At 43.9% G+C, this 18424-nt stretch overlaps 1 protein-coding gene across 2 annotated transcripts in view; it reads left to right on the top strand.

Moving 5' to 3' along the window:
- LOC126187563 (uncharacterized) overlaps positions 1 to 18424 on the top strand; it is a 396377-nt gene that overhangs the window by 302811 nt on the left and 75142 nt on the right. For both annotated transcript variants that reach the window (XM_049928718.1, XM_049928719.1), the window contains exon 2: positions 15869 to 15926. In XM_049928718.1, the coding sequence (XP_049784675.1) occupies positions 15869 to 15926 (58 nt within the window). The remainder of the gene's footprint in view (positions 1 to 15868; positions 15927 to 18424) is intronic.

The following is an 18424-nucleotide window of genomic DNA, read 5'->3' as shown; positions in this document are numbered from 1 at the left end:
GAAAAAAAGCACAAAATGCTGAGTTGTGTTAACAAAATGTCAGACTTTCATAAATATAATTTCCTTCAAACCACTACACAGCAAATGTCCACGGGCTTGAGACGTTATATCTGAAATATATCGCTCCGCGATTACATTGGGGAATATCCCCCCGTCCCTTGGAGCTGCGTCGCCTGATGGAATCGTAGGCTGGAGGCATCTGGCCCTCAGCCACGGAACGAATCAGATCAGATTCAGCCCTCCGAGATTGTGATACGGCACACGAGCTGCCGGCAGCAGCAGACGTCCATGAGAAAGTTGCTCCCTGTCCTCGTAGGCCCGATCGTGGTGCTTGTATGCCCCGATTATAATGCCTATATAGAATGATTCAGCAGCCCCTACCGATATCGTTTTATGCATCCCGTTGTGTTATATCTGGTGTTTAAAAACAACGCGGGAAATTTTCATATTAGTCCTATAGGAAAAAACGAACAGGACGGTTCTGTAGGAAATTTACTTATTTATTCATACTCAATCTCCCGACCCCTAAGAGCGCGATCCGTTTTTGGCCTTTAAATGTAATGTAAGTTAAATTTTGTACTGGGATACGTTTTCGCTAGAGGTCATAGTTTTCGAGTTATTCGAAAAAACGTACGAAAGATACCTTCAAAAGCACCCCCATTCTCACACACAGCCCCCACTGGACAGGATTTCTAGTATGTTGTTCATAGCACTCCCTCCTACCATTGCACAAGAATTTACTTCTACACGAATTATTCTCCACATTCGACCTTTGGTCTTTATTGAGTGGCCTTATTACACCACCTGCTTAGTCGAGCAGTTGCAAATCGGAAAACTGGTGTTTGTGTAAATTTTAAGTAACAGTTTTGTCAATTTTGACAGCATAGGATAAACAATTACACCGTTGTATGCGTCAACCCTTCTGACTATGCAACTACTGTGCTTCTAAGAACTAAGCCTAGATCGAATTGACTTTCGTAAACGTTAACGCTGAAGCAAATTATGCTAACGTTTTTCTTTCATTGCCCTCTTGGGCACGTTTAAATTAATAATATGATAACGAAATAGCTGGCCCGTTATGCTGGTGGCGTAACAGCCCAGACAACACAGACGAAAAAAATTCGAAATCAGAAATAACTGGTGTATTAACAGAATCTTCCGTCGGTTCTTGGTAGAACAACATTATAATAATAAATGAAAAGCACCAGTTTGCTTTTGTTCTACAATATTATTTTTATTGCTAACCGGTTTTCGGCTTACAAGGCCATCTTGACATTGTAATTCTGTCAGAGACAGCAAAGGACTTGGAAGAGCAGTTGAACGGAATGGATGGTGTCTTGAAGGGAGGATATAAGATGAACATCAACAAAAACAAAACGAGGATAATGGAATGTAGTCGAATTAAGTCGGGTGATGTTGAGGGTATTAGATTAGGAAATGAGACACTTAATGTAGTAAAGGAGTTTTGCTATTTGGGGAGCAAAATAACTGATGATGGTCGAAGTAGAGAGGATATAAAATGTAGACTGGCAATGGCAAGGAAAGCGTTTCTGAAGAAGAGAAATTTGTTAACATTGAGTATAGATTTAAGTGTCAGGAAGTCATTTCTGAAAGTATTTGTATGGAGTGAAGCCATGTATGGAAGTGAAACATGGACGGTAAATATTTTGGACAAGAAGAGAATAGAAGCTTTCGAAATGTGGTGCTACAGAAGAATGCTGAAGATTAGATGGGTAGATCACATAACTAATGAGGAAGTATTGAATAGGATTGGGGAGAAGAGACGTTTGTGGCACAACTTGACCAGAAGAAGGGATCGGTTGGTAGGACATGTTCTGAGGCATCAAGGGATGACCAATTTAGTATTGGAGGGCAGCGTGGAGGATAAAAATCGTAGGGGGAGACCAAGAGATGAATACACTAAGCAGATTCAGAAGGATGTAGGTTGCAGTAGGTACTGGGAGATGAAGAAGCTTGCACAGGATAGAGTAGCATGGAGAGCTGCATCAAACCAGTCTCAGGACTGAAGACCACAACAACAACAACAAGGCCATCTTCAGACATAAATGTCTGAAGATGGCCTTGTAAGCCGAAAACCGGTTAGCAATAAAAATAATATTGTAGAACAAAAGCAAACTGGTGCTTTTCATTTATTATTATAACTGGTGTAGTCGGAAATTTTAGTGGGGGGAGGGAGTGCCTCAAATAACAAACGAGAAGTCCTGACTGGTGAGAAATGAGTGTGGTGGAGGCGCGCTTGAAGATCACTTTTGTATTTTTTTTTTTTTAGTTATTCGAAAAGTGTGGCTTCTAGCGAAAACGAGTCCCAGTATAAAATTTAACTATGTCAAATTTCCTACAAAAAGAACCTGTTCAATTTCCCTATAGCCCTAACAGTTTGCACGTACGAGTGAGAACATGAAAACCCCGCACGTGTTTTTTGAAGGCCAGATGTAACGCTGAACGCGGCGGGTTGCATAAAACTACATCGGTAGGGGCAGCTGAATCATGCTGTATAGTACAATTAAAGTTATGAATACAGTTTCAGTCTGTACTGAAGATATGGGAAATTATAACGCTGAGAAGGATACATACGACTGAAATGAATTAGACATATCAGATTAGATATGAGGGTGCGTCAAAAAGGAGTGCCTTTTGTGTTGTAAATAATTTAATGATTCAACATATAAAAGCGCAATTAGCGCTGATCATAGCTTGAATTGTCCTCTACGCAACACTATCGTTCAACATAGCCACCATGCATTTCTACGCATTTGCGCCATCGTTAACCAAGTCATGAAAATAATTTCGGAAAAAATCATGTTTTGCTTCTTGACCCATGATTTTAAAGTTGTTTTAACCTCGGCCACGAAGAAACCGTATGGGAACACTGTAACGTGCTACGCTGGGTAAAGAGGTTTGGAAACGGAGATAGGGCACTGCAGATAAACCGTGCAGCGGCCAGTCTACACGACCCGTCACAGATGCCAATCAACGACGTGACGATTAAGTGATACGAGGAGACCTAAGCGTTACGTTATTCAGGTTTAAAGAATTCAGTCCTGGTGGATTGATAAGGCAGGGAATGAGAAGGTTCTCCGCAGAATCGGCGAGGAAAGTAATACGTGGAAAACATTGAGAAGAAGAAGGAACAGAATGATAGGACATCTATTAAGACAACAAGGAACAACTTCCATGGTACTAGAGGAAGCTGTAGAGAGTAAAAAAAAAACTGTAGAGGTAGATTGGGATACGTCCAGCAAATAGCTGGGGACGTAGGTTGCAAGTGCTGCTCTGAAACCAGTCAGAAGAATGACGACTCAGAGACTAAAATCATGGCATGGAATCAAAGACAGAGGGGATATTTTCCTTGGAAATCCACATTCATGCTATGTTGAAGCCCCTCAAATAGTCAGAGCTTTCCGTTAAATAATAACATTTAAAATTTAAAGGAATGTACCCACCCATTTTAAATTTTGATACGTCACATAGTTTAGATTCAATGAATCTTTGTGGTCAATTTTATATATTTAACCTCGTTGGATTGAGCAAGGAGAACTGTCAGTAACACAGAAGTTGCTGTATGCGAAGTTTCGATTTGATGGCATTAATCGCTAATTCAGTAATTAAAACCCTAACAAGAAGCAGTCGTTGCACGTTTGAAAGTGGCTAATTCGTTAGGTTTCCCTGTGCCACTTACAGTAGGTACCAAGCGATTGCAGTCACCACGGTCCCTCCCTGGTCTGGTGGTACTGGCGCTAGCGGGCTGGTAGCGTGGGTGCAGTCACCCGTTTTTTGGAAACCGAGCTGATGAAAGTACGTCTGCACTTCGACTCGATCTGGCTTTGTGCCTCCGCTTTGTTCGAATTAGATACTCGTGTGGACTCGTCGTCCTGGTTAGGGCAAAGGAGATGGCTCAAATGGCTCTGAGCACTATGGGACTTAACATCTGAGTTCATCAGTCCCCTAGAACTTAGAACTACTTACACCTAACTAACCTAAGGACATCACACACATCCATGCCCGAGGTAGGATTCGAACCTGCGACCGTAGCAGTCGCGCGGTTCCGGACTGAAGCGCCTAGAACCGCTCGGCCACAACGGCCGGCGGCAATGGAGATGAACCGTTAGTAGAGTGGCCGTAGCCCTAGGGCATCCATCTTGGTCTCTCCATTCTATTAACCACCCACCGCCGCCCAGACCACTGCAACTCGTGATTTAGTCGCTCTGCCGCCAACTTTCCAGACCTGTCGGCCAAACCAGGTAACAGGCCTATGACGGCAGTTCCATATCCAGGTGAAGTTTCATTCTCGTTAGGGCACCCATCGCTCTTTCCAACCTACTATAAATACTTTTTGGCCTTTGCGAATTTGAATTTTAGTGTGACTAAATGTTCTTCGTGCCAGGAATAAGCTATAGTCAGATCATCAACTAGTTAGATGAATAGCCGTCGTTCCTAACCACCTTGCTTGTGGTAGGGACAGACCCTATTGTCCACTTGTGATCATTTTTCTGTTAAATGATTGCCACGAATCCTTAGAATGCAATATCTGTTTTGTACAGTAAACGTTACTACTCATATATTGCGGCCATGGTTCCCCTTCTGTTACGACCCCCGTGTTTGTTGAACACTGCATTAGCTCATTTTCATGTCTGGCTACTTACTATGCTATTTTGTAGAACCCTTTATCACTGTGGCGCCTTCCTTTCTGCTTTCAGGCCGGCCACGGTCATTTCTGGAACGAACCCCCCTCAGTTCAAAAATGGTTCAAATGGCTCTGAGCACTATGGGACTCAACATCTGAGGTCATGAGTCCCCTAGAACTTAGAACTACTTAAACCTAACTAACCTAAGGGCATCACACACATCCATGCTCGAGGCAGAATTCGAACCTGCGACCGTAGCTGTCGCGCGGTTCCAAACTGAAGCGCCTAGAACCACACGGCCACACCGGTCGGCCGTTCCTGCGAGTACGTAAGGTAGGGGGCACACCGAAACCTGAAGATTATTTTCGTTTCGTTTTGGAATATGGTACTCCCATTGAAAAATGAATGCTGTCCATTGCGCCTTCCACAAACATAACTCTCCCTTCTCTGGCCATGCGTTTGCCGTTTCAGTTGTTTCGCACCGTACACGTCAACGGCCATCCGTCCAATGAAGCATAAAACGTGATTCATCTGGAAAGGACACCTGTCGCCGTTCAGTGGACATCCAGTTGTGGTATTAGTGTGCAACTTCCAGCCTTCGTCGCCGATGAACAGCAGTCATCATGGGTCCATTAACCACATGCCTGATGCGGAGGCCCATACGCAGCAATGTTCGATGAGCGTTCGTTCGGGAGACACTGTTGGTAGCCCATTGGTTCACCCGGGGGAGGGGGGGGGGGACAGTTGCACGTCTATTCACCAGTATACAACTCCGCAGCCGTCGTTCATTCTTGTCATCTATGGCCCCTGGTGCACCACAGTTGCCTCAGCGCCACTTTTGGATAGCGCCACTTTAGGATAGCACCACTTTTGGCATCCACGGTATACTTTAACCACGGCAGCATGTGAACAGTTTGCAACTTCGCCGTTTCGGAATGCTTTCACCACTGGCCCGAAAGCTCCCGCCGACACGTTTTATACAGTGAGGTGACGATAGTCATGGGATACCTCCTAATATCGTGTCGGACCTCCTTTTGCCCTGTCTACTGCAGCAGCACGACGGAAACAAAACGGCAATCCATGGCTCCAGTCCACCTCTCGTTCGAAGAAAATGTTCAAAGCCGTACCCTCAGCCGCTAAAGTCATGCCGACGGTCTTCTGGGACTCTGCAGGGGTTATTCCGTTTTATGTCCTTCTTCATGGTACAACGATGTCCGCCCCGCTAGCCGGCACGGTAGCTCATCATGTTTGGTCGGAGGGTTAGCTACCCTCTGTAATAAAAGAAACTGAGTTAATGGATCAACGATGAACTTAAACGGGTGTCTTGCGACGTCCGCCCCGAGCAGATGCAACGAACGAAAACGAACAGAAAAATGAGATTAAAGAAAAAGATAGCTGATAGCTGAATGGTCAGCGTGACGAACTGGAGTCCTAAGGGGCCCGGGTTCCATTCCCAGCTGGGTCGGGGATTTTCTCCGCTCCGGGACTAGGTGTTGTGTTGTCTTCATCATTTCATCCCCATCCGGCGCGCAGTTCGCCCAACGTGGCGTCGAATGTAATAAGACCTGCACCCAGGCGGCCGGACCTGCCCCGTAAGGGGCCTCCCGGCCAATGACGCCAAACGCTCATTTCCATTTCCATGGTATAACGATCAACTCTGAAGTGTGTTGTACTACTCTCAGGAAATTGAAGAAACAACTTCAGCTTGTTCGTCGCCACAAAAATGCAAGCGAACTTCTCCTTTTCCATGACAACGCAAGTCCTCACAAAATGTTGCGCACCCGAGAGCAGCTCACAAAGCTTCATCTGACAGTTTTTCGTCAGCCACCCTACAGGCCGGATCCCGCACCTTCCGACTTCGATCTGTTTGGTTCAATGAAGTTTGCTCTCCGCGGTAAGCAGTACGCAAGTGATGCGGAGGTCATTAATGCAGCAGGACGCTGGCCCCGATGTCGACCAGTAGAGTGGTTCCATACGGGAATACAGGCCCTCCCAGTAAGGAGGTGTAAGGCCGACGCATTGAACGGAGATTATGTTGAAAAATAGGGTTCTGTAGCCAAAATAGTGGCAGCGTATTGACGTCTGCCGGGTCAACCATGGTTCGCTTATCAAATGTTTGTAAGAAAAGCTGTCAGAGTTTCTCTTCAAAATGCAATATTTATGACATCTGTGCAATGTTTAGTTCTTGTGCAATAAATAACTGAAAGTGTTCCCGGACTTTATGAACACCCTGTATATACCCTACTAGCCACTAAAATTGCTACGCCAAGAAGAAATGCAGATGATAACGGTTATTCATTGGACAAATACGTATATCATACTAGAACTGACATGTGATTACATTTTCACGCAATTTGGGTGCATAGATCCTGAGAAATCAGTACCCAGAACAACCACCTCTGGGCGTAATAACGGCCTTGATACGCCTGGGCATTGAGTCAAACAGAGCTTGGATGGCGTGTACAGGTACAGCTGGCCATGCAGCTACAACACGATACCATTGACCAGACGTTTTCAATTGGTGAGAGATCTGGAGAATGTGCTGGCCAGGGCAGCAGTCGAACATTTTCTGTATCCAGAAAGGCCCGTAAAGGACCTGCAACATGCGGTCGTGCATTATCCTGCTGAAATGTAGGGTTTCGCAGGGATCGAATGAAGGGTAGAGCCACGGGTCGTAACACATCTGAAATGTAACGTCCACTGTTCAAAGTACCGCCAATGCGAACAAGAGGTGACCGAGACGTGTAACCAATGGCACCCCACACCATCACGCCGGGTGATACGCCAGTATGGCGATGACAAATACACGCTTCCAATGTGCGTTCACCGCGATGACGCCAAACACGGATGCGAACATAATGACGTTTTGCCATTCGCGCACCCAGGTTCGTCGTTGAGTACACCATCACAGGCGCTCCTGTCTGTGATGCAGCGTCAAGGGTAACCGCAGCCACGGTCTCCGAGCTGATTGTCCATGCTGCTGCAAACGACGTCGAACTGTTCGTGCAGATGGTTGTTGTCTTGCAAACGTCCCCATCTGTTGACCCAGGGATCGAGACGTGGCTGCACGATCCGTTACAGCCATGCGGATAAGATGCCTGTCATCTCGACTGCTAGTGATACGAGGCCGTTGGGATCCAGCACGGAGTTCCGTATTACGCTCCTGAACCCACCGATTCCATATTCTGCTAACAGTCATTGGATCTCGACCAACGCGAGCAGCATTGTCGCGTTACGATAAACCGCAATCGCGATAGGCTACAATCCGACCTTTATCAAAGGCGGAAACGTGATGGTACGCATTTCTCCTCCTTACACGAGGCATCATAAGAACGTTTCACCAGGCAACGCCGGTCAACTACTGTTTGTGTATGAGAAATTGGTTGGAAACTTTCCTCATGTCAGCACGTTGTAGGTGTCGCCACCGGCGTCAGCCTTGTGTGAATGGTCTGAAAAGCTAATCATTTGCATATCACAGCATTTTCTTCCCGTCGGATAAATTTCGCGTCTGTAGCACGTCATCGTGGTGTAGCAATTTTAATGCCCAGTAGTGTAGATAGCGGTAGTACCGCGTACACAAGCCATAAATGGGTTCAATGGTTCAAATAGCTCTAAACACTAAGGGACTTAACATCTGAGATCATCACTCCCCTAGACTTAGAACTACCTAAACCTAACTAACCTAAGGACATCACACACATTCATGCCCGAGGCAGAATTCGAACCTGCGATCGTAACAGCAGCGCAGTTCCGGACTGAAGCGCCTAGAACCGCTCGGCCACAGCGGCCGGCATAAAAGGGTTGTGCATAGGCGCAACGTTCATTTGTACTCAAGTGATTCATTTGAAAAGGTTTCGTACGTCATTATAGGCACACAGCAGGAATTAACAGACTTTGAACACGGAATAGTAATCGGAGCTACACGATTGGGACATTCCATTTCGGTAAATGGGGTGTTCAATATTCAGAGATCCACAGAGTCATAGAGTGTGGCGTTAATGCCTCATTTCAGGCATTACCTCTCCCAACGAACAACTCGGGGACCGACAGGACTTCATTTAACGACAGAGAACAGCGGCGTTTTAGTATAGTTGTCAGTGCTAACTGACAGGGAACACTGCGCGAAATAACCAAAGAAATCAATGTGGGACGTAGCACGATCGTATCCGTTAGGATAGGGCGGCGAAATTTGGCGTCGGTGGGTTATGGTAGCAGACGACCGACGCGAGTGCCTTTACAGACAGCACATCGACTGCAGCTCATTTCCTTGGTCGTGACCATTCCGGTTGGACCGTACAAGACTGGAAAACCGTTGCCTGGTCAGATGAGTCCAGGTTTCAGTTGGTAACAACTGATGGTAGGTTTCAAGTGTGGAACCTCTGGTCCGGCTGAACCGATATTGTCTGGAAATGGTTATGTTCTGCTACTTGGACACCATTTGCAGCCATTCGAGGACTGCATGTTATGGATGGCAATGCGCCATGTCACCAGACCACAATTGTTCGTGATTGGTTTGAAGAATATTCTTGACAGTTCGAGTGAATGATGTAGCCACCCAGACCGCCCGATATGAATCCATCGAATATTTCTGGGACATAATCGAGAGGTCAATTTGTTCACAAGATCGTGCACTGGCAACACTTTCTCAACTATGGATGTTTACAGAGGCAGCATAGCTCAATATTTCTGTAGGAGGCTTCCAACGACTTGTTGAGTCCGTACAACGTCGAGCTGCTCCACTACGCCCAGCGAAAGGATGTCCGACACGGTATTTGTCACCTCAGTGTACATTCCTTCCACATTTCAGCTTTCACTTCGTTGCTTACTTGTCTACTCCTCAAGTTTCTCTTTAATCTCCTGTGGGCGGCGTCTACCTTCCCTTAGTTCAGGGGCGGGCAAACGTTGCACGCGGCTCGTGAGCGCACAAAGCTGCACTAGTGCTGCTCGCGTGCAATCGTCGAATGGGGCAGTGGCGACAGCAGGCAGGTTGCGGCAGTGTAGTGCCAGGCTAAGCCGCAGACGTTGATGCGAAGCCACCACTACGTAGTGAACGTTGTATCTCAAGAACCGGAAAATGCAGAGTGAATCAAGGAAACCGAGACGTGGAGATTTGCTATCTTTTAAAAAGTAATGGGAGAATCATTTTTTCTTTGTGCAAAGACGTGAAAATTCGAAATGTTTAATATGTGGCAGTATTCTCGCTGGTCAGCGGAAGTTTAGTATTGAAGGCCATTATAATAAATTTCACAAGGACGAGTACAATTTATTGTCGGATTCTGAGCGGATGGGGAAATTGACTGAGCTTAAGAAGAGCGACCTGACGATATTAGATGCATCTGTCCTAGTTGCCGTTGTCACAAGAGATCTGAGACTTTCTCTCGTCATGTCTCTCATCTAACTGATTTAACATTTTATGGAGCATTGTTTTCAATTTTTCAAGACGACAACAATAATAGCCCAGCGGTACGTGCAAGTTATAAAATTGCGCTTAATATAGTGAGAGCTGGAAAACCATTTGCTGGTTTAATAAGCCTCGGTTAAGAGCAAACATAAGTGATGAAAATTTACTTAACTGTTTGCGTTTGTCTGTATGCAGAAATTTTGTTCCAGATATTAAACGTACTGTAAACTCCACCTGTGATAATTAAATAAAACGTATCGTAGGTAATAGGTACTCTTTCAAACCATGATTTATTTCAAGCACTCCTGCTAACCTTATTCCATCATTCAATAAATCAAGCTAGAAAAACAAAACGCATTACAGAGGAAGGAGTGGACAGAAGGTATGGTGGGGAGGGGAGGTAAGCGGGTGACCAGCTTGCCCCTGTGTGCACGCAGAACACCTGTTAACTGCACGCGTGCAAGTGCACCGCACACGTGCAGGATTCCTGCCCGCCCCTGCCTTAGTTATTCATGATTGTACAGCCTTGCATTCGTCTTCTATCCATTCCTGCTTAGGCATTTTACACACCCCGTGGATCGCATCGCATTTTTTAGGCGTCTGTATTCACTTTCGCCTGCATTTCTACAATTTGTCCTTTCGCCAATTAGATTTAATATTCACTGTGTTATCCATAGATTTCTACTAGACCTTGTCTTTTTGCCTATGTGATCTTCTGCTGACTTCCCTACTTCGTCTCTCAAAGCTAACCATTCGTCTTCTCTTACCCTCCTTTCTCCCGTTTCAGTCCAATTTTGGCTAATACTTCCTGTGAACTCTCGACAACCTCTGTTTTCTTCAATTTATTCAAGTCGCATCTTCATAATTTCCTACCGTTTTGCGATTTCATCGATTTTAGTGTTCTGATTATAACCAAGAAATTGGGGTCAGAGTCCACACTGCCCTTGGAAATATTTTCCATTATAAAACCTTATTTCGAAGTTTCTGCCTTTCCATTACATAATCAGTCTCAATCTTCCCGGTGTCCCCAGCTGTTTTCACCTACACTGATTCTTAAACAAAGCGGTAGTAATGACTAAATTTTGTTCCATGTAAAATTTTATCAGGCAGATTCCTCTTTCATTACTTTGCCCCAGTCCATGATTTCCTGTTATTTTCCCTTGTCTTCTTTTCCTTAGATTGAATCCCAATCACCTATCCCAATTGAATTTTCATCCCCTTTAACTACCTGTATGATTTATTTTATCTCACCATACATTTTCTCAATCTCTTCATCACTTGAAGAGCTAGTTGGGATATCAGCTCTTACAACTATGGTGAGTGTTATACGTCTTCCTTGGCTAGGACAACGCGTTCACTATGCTGTTCATGGTAGCTTACCTGCATTACTGTTTTCTTATTCATTATTAAAACTGTTACTGCATTATACTCCTATTCGATTTTGTGTGAAACTCCAACCCGTCCATATTAATTTCTAAGTTTTCTTGCCTACCTACCGGATTAAGAGATCATGCTCCGAATCGTAAAAAGCCAGTTTTGTTTGCTACTACGATCAAATGTATTGCCTCTCGGCCCTACTTCGTATGACATAGATACGTGATCAGTTTCGATTGTGCAACTATTTGCTGTTCTTCAACACAACAGAAATGGCTGAGGAAAATTATTTCGTATGTGTGTACGAACTCACATTTAAGTGATCAGATTTTGTGGAGACAAGTAAAAAGTCGAAACGCCTGGTACAACGTCGGAGCCTGGTATGAGAGTCTCATTTGGCGATTTTTACATCGTAACAGAAGATTCTGGTAACATTTCCTTTGAATTTCAGCAGGAATTTGGCACATGTTTCCGAGAAGTTTTAACCTCAATATTAACAAGAGTTTGTCATTGTTTTTGTCTCTTCAACAGCTTTCGACTGCCGTTAAGAAACGTATAAATTTCCATTTTTTAGAAAATATTTGCTTCAATGTCTTGTTTGATACGTTTAGAGTATTACACAACGAAATTACTTAGCCTTCTACTCAATACCATGTGCTTAAAATGTCGATTAGAGACATTAAGCCATTCACGAAACAAAAGGTGTTAGATTTTAACGTGACTCTCTTTGTACATTCGCGTCAACGCAGCATTAGCACCCTTTCTCTTCTCCTTCGGTGTTAAACACTGATATATTTGACGTTTATGAGAAAAAACAGCAAAAAATTCTCCTACCGAAGCACAAAAAAGGGCTAACATGCTCTTGAAAGTGGGGTACCAGTAGCCTCATTTTATTTCCTCAGCACTGTTAAAAACTTTCCCAGAAGTTTTTTCATGCGAACATATACTCGCTCCACGCAACTCACCTCATACTCCCACGAGCTTCCCTAACTGTAGTTCGGTCACGCCCATTACTCCATTGTTGTAAGTCGCTCATACCCATTCACTTCCACTTGCCCATTCTCCCTGTCATTCAGTCTAGTCCAGTGCTTAACAACTGGCCGGTTTTGAGCGCGAGTACTCGCGTCTGCTCAGGTACGTGCTCGCGAACAGGAGCAAGGTCGCGGAGTAGGGAGGGAGGGGAGGGAGGGGAAATGCGCGCACACGTTTGAATGTGATCTCGCGTTCTTAGCAGATTTAACTAGCCATCTGAATGCTTTGAACATTTTACTACAAGGTAAAGATCTGCTAATTACTCATTTCATAAACCGAATACGAGCTTTTAAAATGAAATTGACACTTTGGGTGAGTCAGCTGGAAACAGGAAATCTAGCTCATTTTCCTAAATTATCATCCATGCAAGATGTTCACAAAGACTGTGAACGTTATTCACATAGTTTAGTTGATCAGCGCTTTCAAGATCTGACAGCACTAGACAGTGATTTTAATCTGTTCTCTCCATATTCAGCGAATATTTAAGAGATTCGTCATGAGCTGCAGCAAGAAATTATTGACCTGCAGTGTGACAGAGAATACAGAGACAAATTTCAGAACAAGAAAAACATTTTGGAATTCTACAGACACTTCCCTCAGGATAAATTTCCTCGTTTGCACAAATTGGCGGCTACAATAATATCAGTGTTCGGTTCCACGTATGTTTGTGAACAACTGTTCTCTGCAATGAAATGTAACAAGACGCGCCTGAGAAACGCATTGTCTGATCGAAATTTAAACTGCACGCTGCGCCTAAAATGCACAAGAACAATTACTCCGAACATAGACGCAATTGTAAAGGGCAAAAAGCACAAGATAACCGAGAATCCCACATTTCAGTGACACCTTTTATTGTGTAACAGTTCACAAATTAATGCGAATGTAGAGGCATACACTAAGCTAATAAAATTATGTGGCATGTGTACACTCTCCTTTATTTGTTTCATTTGTCGCAGTAATAATTCGTGAGTGATATCCCTGCAGGTGGCCGCGGATTTACATTGACTGGCGGGAGCTGTTGTGTGCTCCACGTGACTTTCCCCACTCTCCGCTCTGGTCTGGTAGTGGGGGTAGCGTGCTCGCACTGCTCCGTGCTCGCGCCTTGCTGCTCACAGCTTGCTCCGCGAGCACGTATGTTGTGAAGCCGTGGTCTAGTCGTTGTCACTGTCTTTTTGTGTCTCTGTGTCAGTGTCTCCCGTTTCACAGTCACAGTCTCCTTCGTTCTGTTCTACTACTTTGGTCTCCTCTCACTGTCATTGTCTCCCTCTTGTTCTCTCTTACTCCTACTGTCTTATTCGTTCCTTCCCATGCTGCCGTCTCTTCTCACTGTCACTATTTCTCTCTTACCTGTAGTCATCGCCATAGACTCTATGTCTCATTATCATTGCTTCTCATCCACTTCCAATTTTCCTTCTGTTTATTACTCTCCCACTGACACTATCTCCTCCACTGTTTTCCTAGCACTTTTCTGTCAGTGTCGGCTATGTTCCACTGCCACTCAATCCCTCTCTTTCTCTAACACTGCCATTGTCTCCTTCGCTTTTTCTACAACCCAACCACTGTCTACTATCTTCCAGTATTTCTTTTCCATCTCTTTCTCACAGCCAGTCTCTTTCTCCCTCATTATAAAAAAGCGTTAACATGTTCGCATACCAATATTTTTGAGGACGATAGAATGAGGCAGCTGATACCCCACATTTCAGTCAGTGTTGTAAATTAAACAGGAGTACATTCGCCTTTTTTGTGCTCCGATTGGAGCATTTTTCCGCTGATTCCCCTCTTTTCCCTGCCACAGCAGCGCATGTAACTCATACAAAAAGAAATGTATAGTTCATTAAAATTTTATAGTTTTTTTACGTGAAATCGAAATAACACAAATCTAACTTTACACCTCAGAATGGATTTGACGTTCACAAAAATTTTGCATGTGCTCCACTGCTACAAAGCGGGGTTTCTAGAACCATTCTTATGATAAAGGAGACATTTTACAGGATATTTCTAAGTGCGACGTCACTTTAGAAACTACATCTTCGCCTCACACTGGATTTTACTCCCCCCCCCCTTTCGTTTTTCCTCTCCTCCCTCCTTGTTTCCCCCTCATCTGTCCAAGTCCCCCCCCCCCCCCATCTGCCCTTCGCTAGGGTGTGTCATCTTTGTGCCGACATTTTCGTGCAGTGTTTACAGTGAGTGTTCAGTGTTGTGTGTCTTTTCGGAAGTGTCGCGAACGGACATCATACTGTCGCTGGGTGTGATTTTTATATCTCTTGCGGACAGAAACCAGACTGTCGCCATGTTTTTTAATTGTCTGTCTACTATGTTACTTGTCTGATTCCTGTGTATTTTATTTGTCAACCCTTTGCTTTATGGTTTAACTTTCCCCAATTTTTTCCGCCGTTTTACAATTTAAGTTACCGTTTTATCGCCTTTTTTATTGTTTCCTATCTTCTTGTTACATTTTAAAAAGCCTGTAGGCTGCAGAGCAGCGTAATAAGCTGCTGCCAGCCCGCCCCCTTCGGGGGAATCGAAATTCAATAAAGGAAAAAAATAAAATAAAATAAAATGGATTTTACTTGTTCGAGTAAGGTAAATGTGGACCTCCGTTTCAAAATGGTTCAAATGGCTCTGAGCACTATGGGACTTAACTTCTGAGGTCATCAGTCCCCTAGAACTTAGAACTGCTCAAACCTAACTAACCTAAGGACATCACACACATCCATGCCCGAGGCAGGATTCGAACCTGGACCTCTGTTTCTCTGAAACGGATAAATGTATCTAGAAAATTCTCAATGTTGTTAGAGATCAGGATCTAAGGAATACATTGCAAAAATTCCAGCCATTTGCTGTGCATAGTCGTCTTGGAATCCACTGCTCAGTTTTGGTTTCAAAAAAATGGTTTAAAAAAATCTTGTTTGGGATTTTCTAAGGAACCTCCCATGAACTAATGGTGCCTCCACAAGCCCCTCAAGGGCCACGGTAAACCACCACCAAAGCAATAAGAGATAATAGAGTTGTTCCATTTGCCTAAGCAGCAGAAAGTGTGTAATACTATTACTTTTATCCTGTGTGTAGGATAGTGACAGTAAGACAATCCTTTTATGATAGGCGTTTTGGAACTTATTAGCTATCACATGCATACCGATTATTCGTCACGTAGAAAAAAGGGAGGAAAGGAGGGCAAGGGCTCAGCTGGACACAGTAAGCAACGGGGAGAGAGAGAGAGAGAAAGAGAGAAGGCCGCACTGTGACACGGCGGCAGCGGCCACTCGCGTGCTGTGGGCAGGAAGCGATGCGAGCGCGCGTTTATTTCGCTTTTGGCGGGCGCCGCGCCGCTCTGCTTTGTTTTGTGCTCTGCCCTGCGCTTTGAGATGGCAATCGCGGCGACACAGCACTGACCGCCGCCGCGTGTTTGTTGCAGCTGCTGACGGGGCCCACAGAGGACGCAATGGAGGTCCTGCGACAGAGCGGACAGCACGGTGAGTAGAGCTCCGTCCTGCCTGCCGAACTACTCACAACTCCACGTTTATTTTCGCGCCTTCAGCTGGACGTAAATGGTAAAAGTGTTACACTATAATCATTTGCCATTTCAGCGTTGTCACTAACAAAATGTGTGCCGTAATTTTACTTTTTTTGTAGTAGCTAAAAAGGAATTTGTTAACGTGGACTATTAATTTCTTAGGAAGTATTTTTAGAATGTATTATTCTGCAGTGTAATCTTGTACGGAAGCGAAATGTAGAAACAAACAATTCAGATAGGAAAATAATAAAAGACTTTGAAGTTCCTGGCTACAGAAAAATGCTGAAGATTAGAGGGTGAGATCGAATAGCTATTGAGTAAGTACTGAATTTTCGGTAGTGCTTGACTAAAAGGATCGGTTTCTAGGGCACCCTGTAGCAACAAAGAAATGTCAAATTGGTAATGAAGTAATCAGTGGGAGGGGGGGGGCTTCTAAGATTGTAGAGGGAGACCAATGTTTGAACACAGTAAGCACGTATAAATCTGTGTACTGTAGGCTGCAGTAGTCACGCAGAGAGGCGTCTTGCACACAACTGGCTAGCGTGAAGAGCTGCGTCAAACCATTTCTACTGAAGGCAAAATTTTTGAAAAAATAAACTGTTAAATGATTTGACTAAAGGTAAGAAATAAAATAGATTAGAGAGACATTTCACGCCCTTTTGAATAATGCTCAAATCGTGTACAGCAGCTAAGATGCTTGTATGTTAGTGACGTAAGGAGACCAGTCAGTGAACTTCAACCAAACACTGAACTTCAGATTTTGAATTGGCACCCAATTTGCTGTAGACGATTTCGAGCACCATTCAAAGTCGCGTCAAATGGTTTATTTCTTACTTTTACATAAATCACTTCACAGAACATTTGATTCCTTTTTCAACTTTATAAATAGGAATCGGTGTTTTATTTTTAAGTTTATATAGGTCAAGAGGAAGGAGAAAAGTTTAAATTTGTACTGCGATTTTTTTCACACTTCAGTTACACAGCTAGTACCAACTGTTAGTGATTTGGGGCAAATTGAAATATTTCACAAAGCATTTTTTAACTACTCTGGTTACTTTCAATCATTTAAAACCTTTTATGTAAAACTAGACCTCACTCTGATCAATCTGATACGCGTTATGTCAATTTCTAGCTCGTCATTTAGTTATGAAAATTCGGGAAAAAATCCATTATGTAATTTCTAGGGCGGCCTTTTTTCTCTCCACTTATTTGACCAACAAAACAACGTAACACTGACTGTTCTATGCATAAACAGGACAGTTCAATGGATGGACAACTTAAGAATATTCCGTTAGTGACTTTTCAATGGCGTTTTTAATTTGTGAATGTACACTGTCGTCTTTATATGATCTGTGAACCACATGTGATTCACTCGATTGTGTACAGTATACTACAGAAAACAGCGAAATACCGGACAGGCGTTTGTGCCGTGTTGACATTGCAATGAAAGTCGTAACATAACTGACATCCTGATGATGCTGTGACTTCAAGAAGTACGTTGATAAAGTAAAAACGCTATTGAAAATCCAGTAAAGGAAGAAGATCGATTTGATTATTAAGTTGTCGATAGATTCACTGCTTAAGACAGTAGCGAGTAGTTGAAGACTGCTTCATCTAAACTACATACCACTGGCACCGGCTCCTACTTTCTTAATTTTAGTAAGAGCTGACAAACAGCTTTATTCATCATCCTTCATCCACCGTTTTAGTGGAGATTGCAGTAAACATTTGACGTTCTTGCTAGATAACGACCTCGTCGTAGACTTTTGCATACATTTTGTTTTTCCGTTATACGAACCCATGTTGGCCATGCATGATTCCGAACATCTGCCCACCTTGCATTAACTTGTCAGGCCAGTCCCTTTATCGGCTGTTGGAATACAGGAACTAGCTTTCCTGGCTCACCTATCCATCCACCTCGTGTACTCGATTTTCATTATAGTCATATATTTACGTCTGCCACTCCAGTCTGTTACATTGTCAATTTATTTGCTGTCCTTAATAACTTATCTCTTCCTTTCTCGCTCAGCAACCGCCGTTTTTCCCCTGATCATAAAATCTAAGATCTAGTAATGTTACAGAGCACCTTTGTTCCTATGTCTGTAATAGGAGCACAAACTGGAAAACCTGTTTAAGTGCAGTTGCATGATGAGGAACACAACAATGTATTCATTAATGTTAACACTAATCGTGTAGACACGTCCTATTTACTCATTCGATCCGCGTCATTTCGATAAAAGAATCGTTCAAATGATCTGTGGGACATGTAACTAACCAACCAACTAAGGTGTTTGATTATCGTGGAGGAAGAAATCGATTTTGGCCTCCTTCAACGTACCATCCTAGTACTCGCCAGTTGTTTTCCTGGCCTTCACCCCGTATCTTCACATGGTCCGCATCTTAATGAATTTGAACTGCTTCGCCCCACCTCCACCCGCCGCACGCTCCCTCCCAGGA

Source organism: Schistocerca cancellata, chromosome 5 (genome assembly GCF_023864275.1).
Source record: "Schistocerca cancellata isolate TAMUIC-IGC-003103 chromosome 5, iqSchCanc2.1, whole genome shotgun sequence".
NCBI lineage: Eukaryota > Metazoa > Arthropoda > Insecta > Orthoptera > Acrididae > Schistocerca > Schistocerca cancellata.
This window is presented reverse-complemented; position numbering and strand designations above follow the sequence as displayed.